The sequence below is a fragment of the Molothrus ater genome, chromosome 11, assembly GCF_012460135.2.
Source record: "Molothrus ater isolate BHLD 08-10-18 breed brown headed cowbird chromosome 11, BPBGC_Mater_1.1, whole genome shotgun sequence".
NCBI classification, from domain to species: domain Eukaryota; kingdom Metazoa; phylum Chordata; class Aves; order Passeriformes; family Icteridae; genus Molothrus; species Molothrus ater.
Genome location: NC_050488.2, coordinates 2,045,834 through 2,058,810, shown reverse-complemented (window position 1 = coordinate 2,058,810; position 12,977 = coordinate 2,045,834). Strand labels below are relative to the sequence as shown.

The window sequence follows — 12,977 nt, the reverse complement described above, 5'->3', positions numbered from 1 at the left end:
ACACTGGACCTGACATAAAATTGCATTTTCCTTGTGTGCAAGAAATGCAAACACTTTGTGCTTCCACCTTGTTTTCTGTCTCCTTTGTTTTCTCTAGGAAGTACTGAGCCAGGGATAGATGCCATGCTCCTCACTTTTGTTCTCTAACTGCAAGATTATCCCTTGCCTAAATATCAAAGAGAAACTTGTAAAACAAGAATTACAAGTTTTATGAAGATACAGCAAGCCAAATTAATTCTTGAGGCAAGTACACAAACTAAGTGCTGTTGAAAGACTCTCTTACTATCTGCTGGGGGAGAATTTCCTCCATTACAATGAAACATAGCTAAAAATATCCTGTATAAGAACACTGGAGCTGAACGTGAGGCAGTGCACTTAGAGAGGATGATAAATTGGTGGGTCACCAGCAGAAACACTTCTTGAGTAAAGCATTTTCACTCACTGCTGCACCCTGGTTCCACTTCAGCTAAGGGAGAGTCCAGGGGATGATTTGAAGTTCTTTTAGATAAAGAGTTTTGATTTACTCAGGGCAATTTATCAGCTGCATCAGTCACAAAAGCTTTTTATGACAGTAAGTCTACAGTTGCCACTAAGACTAAGCTTGGAGTTTCTTGGGGTCATGGACAGTCCCAGAAGTACAACCAGCAAAACACAAGAAAAAGTTAGAAAAGTTTTATCACAAGAGGTTTGTCAGTCTGAAATTCCTGAGTCCTCTTACAAAGACTAAGAGAGAAACCAGGTTTTAGTTCTTAAAAAAAAGTAAAGATTTGATGAAAAAAATGATGATGTTTCTGCAGCCTTTGTGAGTGACATTGATCTGTTGCTTGGGTTTTTTCATGAAGTGAAAAAAATGAGGATTTATAAGCTCTGAGCACTTCCTTAGCTCCACATGCTATTTTTCCTCCCTTTATCACCTGAAAACTGCAGTAATTGATTGAAACGAAAAGTGGGACTACTTGTGAACAGGACTGTAATGTATCCGAGGCAACCAAAGGCCATGAAAATTATGCTGGACTAGGACTATGACAGTAGAGATTTAAAAAGTAATTAATGGGAAGAAATGCTGTTACTGGGGAAAATGTTATTACGAGTTTAAAGCCCGCTGGCAACGCTGATGTTTTCTGAGAGGCTCATCCATTTTCACAACTCGGGATGGGTTAAGTTCTGTAGAAAATACAGCATGTAATAAACCACACCACACAGACACGCAAACACAGCACTCAAAACACAAATAAACCCAAGTCCATCTTAAATGAGCTGCACTTAACAGGGAGGAAAAGACAGACGTTGTTACTCATAGTCTAATTAAAGAAACTTAACAGTGCTATAATATTAGATTTACAGCTCGAGGAAAGGTCAATCCAAAGCGTCTCCAGATCTGCCTCTCACACATTTCATTCCTGAGCCCGGGTGCTCGGTGCGGGTTTCTTGTACCTGATGAGCAGGAAGGAAAAGACATTTAAACAAAACGATGACAACTAATTGTGGGTAACGCTGGTGCGTTGACCTTGATGCACTATGCACGCAGGAGTGCAGTTTGGGGCAATAACTGACCTAAATTAATTTATAAAGTTCCCAGGCAAAAGGGAGATTTATTAAAACATCCTCAGAACGCTGAACTAAGCGCTAACATTACTTCTGAGCTTCGCGTACGCGTACAGGCTGAGAGCAAATTCTGCTCAGCAACTCGAAGAACTTTTCCCCCCGCAGTGTCTGGGCTGTCCCGGAGCCCGAGCGGAGCCCTCAGCGCTGAGGGAGCCCCGAGCCCTCCCGGCCCCGCGTCCTCCATTTCCTGCGCCGCGGCGGCGCCCGCACCCCGCCAAGATGGCGGCGGCGCCCGAGGGCCGGCTGAGGGCGGGATGCGGCCGCTGCCCGCTCCCCTCGGCCCCGTGCCGGCCCCAAGGCCGCCCCAGCCCCGTGGGCTCTGCCGAGCGCGGCACCGGCGCCTGGCGGTGTCCGGGCAGGGCGGCGCGGGGAGCGGGACGGAAGTTTGAGGGAGGCTGCCCGGGGGACGGGGAGGCGGCAAGTCCCGGGCAGGTCTCGCAGTGGCGCGCGGGGTTTCCCGCTGGAGGCCTTGGGCTGCCCGGCTCGGCGCGGGAACCCGTGCGGGACAGAAGAGCGGGGCTCCTCCGTACAACATGGAGTCACCGCGGGGAGCGGACTAGGCCAGGCCGGGCAGCGACAGGGAGGGAGTGAGGCGGGCAAGGGCTCCAACGCTCCCAACAGCCACTTGACTGTGTGCGGTCCCACTGCCGGGGCTGCGCTGTGCCTGGGCTGCGCTGTGCGCGGCGCGGGCAGAAGCGGGCGGTGAGTCACGGGGACGCAGCGCGCACCGAGCGCCGCCATGGCCTCCCCGCCCGCCCCCGTCCAGCGCGCGGGAGGCGCGCCCCGCCCACCCTCCGGCCGCCACGGTTGGGTGTCCCCGTCCGCCGCTCCCATTGGCCGCTCCGCAGCGGCGCTCTGCTCCCATTGGCCGAGGCGGGCTCCGGCGAGCCGTGCGCACAGCGGCGGGGCGGGGTGAGCCGACGGGCCGTGTGCACACCGCGTGTGGCGCAGGCAGCGGGACCGGCGGGGCCGAGCGGGCGAGCGGAGCTCAGTCGTGCGGGGGCCGCGGCCGCGGGGAACCGGACCGCAGGTACCGCCGGGGGGGCGCGAGGGAACCGCAGGGGAACGGCCGGGGGTCCCGCGGGGCCCCGAGACGGCAGCGAGGGCACTGCGCGGGACGGTGATGGCGCTGGCGCACTCCGGCCTAGCGCGCGGGAAAGTACGGCCGGGCGGGCGCCGGCGCCATTCCTGGCCCTGCGGCGCCCTGGGCAGGCCGTGAGGGCCGCTAGAGCCGTGAGGGCCGCGGGCCTGGAGAGGGCGGCGGGCGGCGGCGGGTGAGTCAGGTCTGGGTTCCGGGAGCGCCCAGGGAGCCTGCGCCGCTCGGAGGAGGGAGGCCGGGGCGCTGGGCGAGGGGGGAGCCGCTCCGCTCGGCCCGGGCGCGGCCCGGAGGGGCCTCACGCTCGGTCTCTCGGCCGGGGATGGTGGGCGCCGGGGCCGGGGCAGCGCTGCACGTGGCCGCCTGGGCGTGGAGAGGGGGAGTCCGGCCGGCCCGCCCGTGAGCCAGCGAGTTTGGGGAAAAGAACGTCCTGTGAGCCTGGGGACTGCGGAGAAGGGCTGGTATTAAATATTTTCTTCACTAAATTGTTATTTTTCTTTTTATTTTTTCAATTTAATTTTGAGTCCCCGCTGGAGTCCTGTCGGCGGGGCCGCGGCCCGCGCACCACGTGGTTCCCCACGTGTGGGGCGCTGCCGGAGAGCGGAGGGTCGCGGTGTCGCAACTGTTTGCTCCTGCCACAGGCACGGATGGTGGCCTGCTCTAAATCCAAATGTGACCTATAAATGGATAGGAAAAATAGTCTGTGCCATCTGCAGATCGCGGGCTGCGGGGCGGCCTTTTATTTGAGTTCCTGTCTGGCGTAGTTCTCAAGTAACCGCTGTTAGTCATTTAGGAGCCGGCATTGTCACAACGTTTATTAATCTAATAGTGACTTCTGATTTCCTGTGTGCGCTCAACGTGATCCCATCGCCACGCGGCTTTGGGCTTGCCTAGCCCTGTTTCCTTCTTGAGTGCAGACTTGCCTAGAGTAGCAATCCTGCATCCGTCCTCAAAGGGAAGAGGTTAAATAGGTTCACTAGAGCTGTGCAACAGTCCTGAGAGTCACAGGTTTAACCTGCCATTTCAACTGACTTTGGTAACGTCTGGGTTGAATTGTATGTTTAAAGTCTCACATGTTGCTCGTGGTGTTTAAATTTAAAATTTCATACAGATAGACAGGAAAATTAAAGTGGAAGGTGGTAAAATGTGCATATTTGTTCAATAGGGTTTAGCCCTTTCCATATTAACTAGTATGGATAGGCAGAAAGTGCTAGTGAGTCACTCCTTGATGAACTTTTGTTCTCTCTCTTGTTTGTGTCAACAGAGGTATCTGAGAATTACTCGTCTAAGTGGAGTCATGATGTCCTTTTGGCCTGATTTCTGTCCTCTCTTGAGTCTTAGTTAATGTTAAGCAGTCCTGGGTCAGCCTGGCTGTGAAATGAATTGAGGGGTCCTAAATGGAGCATAGGGATTAGCTTTTCACTTCGGCAGGTTTCCTTGAATTTTCAGGCTAGTTTATTTCAGAATTGGGGTGTTATTACCTGCTGGTCAGAATACTTAATTTTGTATCTTGTTCTAGTGAGAACAGAGGAGGGAGACGGGAGCATCACTTACTCTGCTGTAGCAGGTTTTCAGGTTACACTGTGGAAATAAACTGCTAAATACGAGTGGCTTTGGTCACAGTCACGTGTTCAGGAATTCTTACAACATGTTGCTTGGGAAATAAAAACTCCCAGGTGGTATTTCTTGTAAAATGAGTAATGCTTTGACTTCTCTTTTGAAACGAAATGCTAGCTTGTGATTAGCAGGCCTTTGTGCCTCCTCAGTGCTCCAGAGGACGGCAGGGCTGTGCTTCCTGTCACCGTGGGCTTTCGTCATGCTGGGCTCTGGCTTGTCCCATTCAGGTGTGGTGCTGTGGGTTGCTCACAGCAGCCTGGGAAGGCCCTGCTGATTTCCCAGGGGTGCCTCTGCTGGAGCTGCCTGGCTGGAGCAGGGGCTTCCTCTGCTCTGTGCTTTGGCTGAAGGAGTGAAGTCCTGCTGGTAGGACTGTGCTGTTTGTAGGGCACAAGAAGCACTGAAGTAGAGTGAAGAGAATTGCCCCTGTTCTGTTGGGCTGTTGGATCCTAAGGAGCTGCTGCTATCCAGAACAATCCTGAGTAATCTCAGAGGTGGAGCTCAGCTTCCTTTTTGCTATGAGGAGCCCAAGTTAGTTGTATTTTAGTTTGTTAAGACAACTTCTTTGGAGGGCATCTAGGCTAAAAGCCTTATAAAATGAGGAGTTTACAGTGGAGCTTTGTGGCAGTGTTATACATCATCAGGTCTAAAGGGGCTACTAAAACAGAGCTGAATATTGCTGAATCTCATGCTTGAAGGCTGGAGATTAATAGCACCTCTCCTGTTCTAAGAGTCTTGAATATGCATTAACTGCAAAGCCACAGAAAAACACAGAGTATGAGAGAGGAAACTTCTTGTGTCAGAGGTGTGTCCTACAACTAATAGAATCATCAAGAAACTCTCACTTTAAAGTTTGGTGCTCAAGTTGCACTCAAGAACTTCAGCTGTATCCTAGGAAAGTGCTGTGGTGCCACAGGATCTTGTCACCAGTCCCTGCTGTTTAGCAGTATGGCCACCACACAGAACAAGGTCTAAAATTCATTCTTCATAATGTTTCAGCTTCCAGCTGCAGTTACAGAGGTCTTTAGGAGGAGTTTAGGTAAAGAACTCCCTTCTCTAGAGAGGTAAGGTTTGAGGTGAGGAAGCACAACTAGACCTGAGTTTCTGGAGGGGTTTTGGGAGCTAATGCAGGAGGCAGTGCCTTGCTGTATCTTGCAGAATTTGACCTGTCTCAGAAATGCCAGATGAGGCTGTAGTTGTAATTTCTTTTCCATTACCACTTTTCCTGCCCTGGTGAGGTAAAAATCTGGTTCTGGTTTGTAAGAAGGGAGGGGACGATGACACATGGACAGACAGGACAGGCTGCTTTGTGTAACACATCTGAGCTGTGCAAAACAGTGATAGCTGGGACTGAAAACTTTCCAAGAAGACTTAGGTAGCTTTCTTACAGAAGGCTTACTTAAGGTGGCCTTGACAGATAAAAGGAACTGCTGGAAACTTGCCTGTGATGACAAAATGGAGGGGTATTGACTAACAGAGAAGTGTTTGAACCTGGGTGGTTTTACTGGGCTCATTTTTTTCTCTGGGAAGTAACTGAAAACTGCAGTGGTGTCCAGAGTGCTTGGAGGCTCTCCATTTAAGGGCTTGTCTTCTGAACCAGCCTTTTCTGGATGTTGCTCCTTGAAGGTGGCTGTTGGCTTTCTCTGAAAACTGACTCCTTACAGCTCACACTGCTGGGGAATTCTGTCCTGTGTGAGGCTTGTTGGGATGCAGGCAAATAAAACCAGTGTCAGCTGCAGCCACCTCTCACTGGTGAACCCATTTGCAGTTCCAGATCCTTGACAGGAAGGATGCAGAAGTTTAACGTGGAAATACTGGTGGAGAGAAACTTCAGGCAAACTGTTTGGATGTGTTTAATGGAATCTGAGGATGGATCAGCCTACTCTGTAATCACCTTTGTATGGCAGCTGTAACCTTCCACTGCTGTTGAGCTCAGGGTGGGCAGAGGGGCCTCTGAAGATAGAGGTGTTTGAATGAATCTCAGTCTGGAAGGATCCTTGCACAGAGACTGGTGTTTGGCTTTAGATTTCTGCTGCAGTTTGTGTAATCTTTACCAATTTGCTGTATAGCAGAGGAAGGAGAAACTTGAGGTTTTCCCTTTGTGGGGGCAGTTAAAAAGGAAAAAAAACCTCTGAATCAGATGTAAAACTCGTGTATTGACATTCCTTTGGGGGGAGTGAGCTTTTGTCCCTCCTGCAGCTGCTGACCTGCACTGGCAGGAGGACAGACTAGCTGTAGGCTGCCATTAATCTTGGTCTAAAAGCTCCCCACTGTGTATCTGGAGCAGGTCTGGCTCACCTGTCACACATTTATCTTTTGCCACCTGTTAACCTGGCTGGTTCTGTCAGTGCTTCCTGTGGGGCACGGCCAGCAGGTCCCAGTCCTGTCACCTCCTGCTGGACTCTCGGCTTCATGCTTGGGAGTGAAGCCTCTCACATGTGCTGCAGGTCTCTTGCAGCTGGTGCCTATTATTTTGCTCTTTTTAATAGAGTTTGTGTTGCCATTTGATAATGCTTTAGTGTGAGGACTGTTGTAATGAAGTGAAGAACAGATAGATTTCAAATGCAGAGACCCCATGTTGGCCCTCTCGCAGATGAGGAGCAGCATCCACTGCGGTGCCTGAGCCCAGCTCCTGCAGTTGGCCGTGCTGTGTTTTTCCTGTTGTGCAGTGTCAACGGGGTTGCTATGAAAGCAGGGATAAACAATGGCACAGGGAGTGCCAGCTGCTGCCAGCAGAGCGGGCAGTGCTCAGCCTGCCTGCCCTCAGAGGGCGCTGCAAATCGAGCACTGAGTTAGTGTGAAATCAAGTGAATCTCTCCAAGTGCTCCAACAACCAGTTGGTTTCACTTTGTTTAGATGTGTCTAAGGTCCTCTTGCAGCTTTTCACTCCTAACCTCTAACCTGGCCATCTTTCATTTTGAGGGTAAAATACATCATCTAGTCCAGCTGGAGGTTAGATGTGGGGCTGTAGAGATGACATGCTAGAGTATAGGCCTCTTGTATTTTAAATTCTTACCCTTTTACTGTGGTTGGAATAACCATTTCTGTTCAGAAGACCATCAGAGAGAGGAACTGTTTTGAGGGAGTAGTGGATAAAAAGCCACACTGAATTTGTGAAACATTGAGGTACTTTGGAAATAGCTAAATGACAATTCATGTTTAGATGCACACTCTGTATTTAAGAGCTAAATCTGGTTCCTTCTGGAGGTCATGTGTTGTTCTACTGCTCCTGTAGTGGCTTTCTTCAAGGCTCAGCTTGTGGGAGTTCTGTAGTCTGGGATGCTGGAGGTCTGGGAGGAGGGGATTCATTCTGTAACATGAATAAACTGCAGGGTTACAGGGGGATTACCTGGAAGGGGGATCAGGTAAACTGTGAAAGATGCCAGATAATGATTCTACTTCTGTTGGGTAAAGAATAATGAGTTGGGAGAGCGTATGTGAGGTATTAAAACTTCAGGAGACTTCATCAAAACAAAGCTTGACATGCGTATTTTTAGACCAGTGTACTTTAAACTTGTCTTCAAGCACTCTTTAAAAAAGACTTCAGTTTAAATGTGTAACTTCCTTGTTCTTTTCTTTCTGGCTCTAGAGGTGTTGTGTGAGTGTCCTGCAGCTCAGGGGAGGTGTGGCAGAGTGAGCACAGTCTGGAGCCTGCCCTGTCCATTGGGGGCTGTGCAGGCTGCCTCTGCTCATGCTCCATTCCCAGTTGGGGCTGTCAGAACTGCCTGCCTGATGCTTCCAGAGCATTCTAAGGATGTTCTGCCCCATTAGCCTTCTACATAGTTAGCAAGTAGCTGCTGTCTTTACATCTTAAAACATTTTCTTTCGTGTATACCTGGAGTGGAATATGCATCCTGAGCTAAAGGTTAATTACAAGTTGTAGTTTTGCTTTTCAGAGTTAAACTGCTGTTTAGGTCATAAAAGACCTAAAATCTTCAAGTGTTAAGCTATAGGGCTTTTGAATGCTTTAGGTTTAATACTGCCTATTTTTGGCTTCCAGTCAGTAAACGTAGTAGCTGCTAGGCAGATCCTTTAAGAGAAAATGTAACAAGTACCAGGAGGAAATAACTTGTAGAGATTAAGTTTCTGGCTTTTGAGTTTAACTCTCAGCAAGAAGGTGCTTTACTGAAAGGGATAATGATATTAAAGCTGCTACTACAATAGTTAAAGGGATTTCCTTCTCTTTTTCCCTCTCTCTGAACATTTTGGAATTTTTTGAAGTAAAGGGTGGCTACAAAATACTTAGAGGAAAAGTTACATAGCACATTGTCTGTTCAAAGCTGTCTTACTGAAAGCAAAGTGGAGGCAAACTTGTATCCTCTGCGGTGGTTTCAGTGGTCATGATCAGATACTGTACAGGACAGGACTGACTTAGCTGGAAGTCCTGTATGGTTTGCACTGCCTTTGCTGAGGGGCTGGGAAGCCTCTGAATCTCTCATTTTCATGTAGCCTTGGGCTGGGGGAGCAGAAGGTGCTCAGAAATGTCCTTCTTGTTCAGACAGGTGATCTGCAGCCATGAGCAGCAACGAGTGCTTCAAGTGTGGCCGTACCGGGCACTGGGCCCGGGAGTGCCCCACTGGGATGGGCCGTGGCCGTGGCATGAGGAGCCGTGGCAGAGGTGAGTGAGTGTGTGGGGGCTGTGCCCTTGTGTTCCTGTGCACAGCTCAGCTCCAGCTGCCTGCTGTGTGCGCTGCCAGCCTCTGGCAGACCCCAGGGAAGATGACAATCTCATTGATAATAAGAACCAGGAAAACTTGCCTCTACCTAAGAGTTTGGCCAGGGGCTCTGGGAGTGAAGCAAACTTGTCAATTCAGTTTGTGATTGATTCCTAAAAGTATTCTGAATGTAATACTTACTTCTATTTATTTTCTTTTAACCCTTTTCAAGCAGGCTTCCAGTTCATGTCTTCGTCTCTGCCGGATATCTGTTACCGCTGTGGTGAGTCTGGCCATCTTGCCAAGGACTGTGACCTTCAGGAGGATGGTAAGTATCACTAAATATTCCATCTCTTCAGTGCCACAGGCAGAGCTGTGTGCCTGAAGAGAAGGGGCTGGGGTTCCCTGGGAGCAGGCAGTGCACGTGCCCTGTTGACAGCGTGCTGCCCCTCGCTCTACCAAGGTTTTATAGTCTTGTTTGGTATGTTTTTCTTATTGTGGAAGCCTGCTATAACTGCGGTAGAGGTGGCCACATTGCGAAGGACTGCAAGGAGCCCAAGAGGGAGAGGGAGCAGTGCTGCTACAACTGCGGCAAGCCCGGCCACCTGGCCCGCGACTGCGACCACGCAGACGAGCAGAAGTGCTATTCTTGTGGAGAGTTTGGGCACATTCAAAAAGACTGCACCAAAGTGAAATGCTATAGGTAAGGACTGACAGGCAGCTGTGAGATGCACCTCTTGTGCTGCATGGGTTCTGTGTCTGGTTTTGGTTAGGAAATACAGTTTGTTTGAACAGTTAGCCACTGTTGTTCAGAGCTAAGGCTTAAATACTTACTAGCAAGGTGGAGTACAGATTCCCTGCTGTATCTCTACATGGCCACCCAATGCAGGTGCTCAGTCATTGGAGCTGTGCAGAAAGGGTCCTGTCCTTTTGCAGAAGGTGGCAGGAGGCACTTGGCTGTAGCAGAGGTAGGCACCCTGTGTCTTCTGCCAGAGCTAACAAACCCCAGCTGTACTGCCCAGCTGACTGGCACAGCCAGCCCCTGCAGGAGCACACTGAGGATGCTTTGCTTATGGGAACAGTGAATAGAAGTGGGTGTTAAATTGGTTTGAAATGCCATCTTCTTCAGAGTGTTGTCTGCTTTTTGAATGCAGCATATACCAGAAACAGCACGTTCCTGAGAGCAGTATTCTTCACCCCCACCAACATTCCCTTCTGTGGAGGAAGGAGAGAGAACATGGTGTATTTGAGTTAAAACTAATTATTCTCAAAACAAGGCTAAACTGCAAGCATAAGTGTTGGGGACAGGCAAAACTCAAGACATAATTGGGAAAAAACCCTGCAATCCCACAAAGCTGATGTACAGTGATTAATGGGAGTTGATCATTTGGGAGCAGTTCATGGCTGCTGAAGACAAACTTGCTTCATGTCAGAGAGTTGTGGAACAGAAGCCTTGAATGCAGGACTAGGCTTGCATGAAACTGAAGTAGACAGTGTCCTGGGCAGAGTAGGATTGCTCCTGTGGGTGCTGTGGCTGCTCTGACAGAACCTTTGCTTTTTTGCAGGTGTGGTGAAACTGGCCATGTAGCCATCAACTGCAGCAAGACCAGCGAAGTCAACTGCTACCGCTGCGGCGAGTCAGGGCACCTTGCACGGGAATGCACAATTGAAGCTACAGCCTAATTATTTTCCTTTGTCGCCCCTCCTTTTTCTGATTGATGGTTGTATTATTTTTCTCTGAATCCTCTTCACTGGCCAAAGGTTGGCAGATAGAGGCTACTCCCAGGCCAGTGAGCTTTACTTGCCGTGTAAAAGGAGGAAAGGGGTGGAAAAATCAACTTTCTGCATTTAACTACAAAAATGTTTATGTTTAGTTTGGTAGAGGTGTTATGTATAATGCTTTGTTAAAGAACCCCCTTTCCGTGCCACTGGTGAATAGGGATTGATGAGTGGGAAGAGTTGAGTCAGACCAGCAAAAACCCTCTCTGGGTTACAGGGAAGTGATCCTATGCAGGAGGAATGAAATTCTGGAAGTGTCTAAACTTCCTCATAACTTTTATTTTATTACAATGGCCTTGGATTGTCTGACCTCAGTAGCTGTTAACACCAAGTGATATCTGCATCAGGCCCTACCTAGAGCATATAGCTGAGTGGGAGTAAACAAACAAGATGCACATGCCTGTTAATGGCCATGAGAGAGAGAGAGAGAAATCTGAAATAAATCTAAAAGTAACAGTAATTCAGTCAGTGAATGTTAATGTTGGAGATACAGAACGCAATGGGAAGCTTTTGAATAAATATCTCAAAGTCAATCTGAAACCCAGACATCAGTGCTCATAGCATAAACAATTTGGAGCTATTCAGGAGTTGCAAATAAATGCATTTTCACAGAAATCAAGATGTTATTTTTGTATACTATATCACTTAGACAACTGAGTTTCATTTGCTTGTAATCGGTTTTTAAAGTAAGATGGTAAGAGCAATTGAAGTCCTAGAACATAGAAAATGTAATTTTAACTATCAATAAAGCTGGAGGAGGAAGGGGAGTTTGGCTAAAGTTCCTTTTGTTTATTTTTGGTTTTCCTGTACACAGTGCAAAACAGCATATTAAAAGGGGTATGTGGAGGTTCAGCTTGGCCTTTTCTTTTCTGCTGTCTCATGTTGAGGTCCTGTCTGCACACGTTCATGGGAGTGGGGGCTGGATGGGGGCTGATTGCATCCGTGCTGGTGCACTTCAAGCATTTAATGGAAAACCACTGAAAGAGGAGGCTGCTGGAGGTGCAGTTCCAAACTCTCTGAGTAGGTCAGAGTGGTGGTTGAGCTGCCACAGTGGCACTGAGAACCAAAGCTTCTGCACCTGCACTCGCCCTGTCCCTGTGCTGGTTCACAGGGGGTCAGTGATCAGAAAGGAGCTGATAAAGAGAGGCTCTTGACTTGCCCTCAGTGGGTACAGTCAGCATGCAGGGGCTCTGGGCTGGGCACTGCTTCACCCTAGGGCAGCTGCAGAAGGGGGTGCTCACCCCTGGTGTGAGGACTGGGCTTTGCCCGGAGTGCCTGAGCTGCTGCCTGTGCTCCAGCTCTGGCAGCTCCCTGCAATCTGCAGTTAGGGGCAGGGATGGGGTGCTGGACTCACATTTGAATTGTCACTAAAGGTTTTCCTGTCCAGTCCCAAAGGCTGTGGGGGCTGTAGCAGTGAGAAGGGGGCTGTGGTGTCTCTCCCTGCAGGAGAAGTGCCAGACTGGCATCTGCAGCTGTGCTGGAGACAGCTGAATTGGCCCTGGCACTCTTATCATTACAGTTACTGTCAGGGTAGCGTTCCTGGTAATTTTGGAAGCAGCAGTGAAATGTCTGGGTTCTCCTGGGGTAGTGCAGATAGCACATGGTGGTTCAGCCTGCTAGGCTTGGACAAATTGAGTCTTTGCACACAATTGTCTTAGTTAAATAGCAGTAAAGTTTGGACCTCTCTGATTACAAAGACATGGAAGTCTTTGGGACTTCAATGCCAACTACAAAGTGATGTTTTCCTCTAAAAAAATCTATACTTTTATACAAACAAAACAAGATTTAAAAGCTGAGGAACACAAACTGGGCTGTAAGTTCCAGAAGAAGAAAATTACTTCAAAAGGAGATGTCTCTTCCTTGGTCATCTTTCTGTGAGGACATTGGTGCTGCTGTTCATAGTCAGTTTTCCCAAGTGAACAGGAGCTGGACAAGCAAGTGGTGATTTCATACATTGTGGGACATGGGAAAAATCAATTCCATGTATTTCATGTTGATCTTTTTCACTGCTACTGAGGCATCTCCTCATTCCTTATGGCAGACTCATGAACTGGTTATAGAGAAGGACTGTTGGGACCAGACAAAGGACAATGGGTCCAAATGGGAAAGGGGAAATTTACATCAAGTATTGGAAGGAGCTTCTCTGCATGTGAGGGTGAGCAGGCTCTGGCACAGGGTGCCCAGAGCAGCTGTGGCTGCCCCAGGATCCCTGGCAGTGTCCCAGGGCA

The 12,977-nt window shown here is 49.2% G+C and overlaps 1 protein-coding gene and 1 long non-coding RNA gene across 3 annotated transcripts; one reads left to right on the top strand and one right to left on the bottom strand.

The window, feature by feature from the left end:
- Positions 1 to 1,300: 1,300 nt before the first annotated feature.
- On the bottom strand, positions 1,301 to 1,650 carry LOC118700302 (uncharacterized). The gene is made up of 2 exons (XR_004982267.1): positions 1,555 to 1,650; positions 1,301 to 1,434 (listed from the first exon to the last, which is right to left on the bottom strand). It is a non-coding gene; the product is annotated as an uncharacterized LOC118700302 (long non-coding RNA).
- An 859-nt stretch (positions 1,651 to 2,509) lies between these two features.
- On the top strand, positions 2,510 to 11,601 carry CNBP (CCHC-type zinc finger nucleic acid binding protein). Of its 2 annotated transcripts, none has more exons than XM_036404711.1 (5): positions 2,510 to 2,635; positions 8,814 to 8,933; positions 9,206 to 9,298; positions 9,475 to 9,673; positions 10,536 to 11,601. In XM_036404711.1, exons 2-5 carry the CDS (start codon positions 8,831 to 8,833, stop codon positions 10,651 to 10,653), a joined length of 513 nt encoding a protein of 170 aa, XP_036260604.1. In that variant the 5' UTR covers positions 2,510 to 2,635; positions 8,814 to 8,830; the 3' UTR covers positions 10,654 to 11,601. The 2 variants fall into 2 exon arrangements, with proteins under 2 accessions (XP_036260604.1, XP_036260601.1); XM_036404708.2 differs by having other exon boundaries at positions 9,203 to 9,298.
- Positions 11,602 to 12,977: the final 1,376 nt, after the last annotated feature.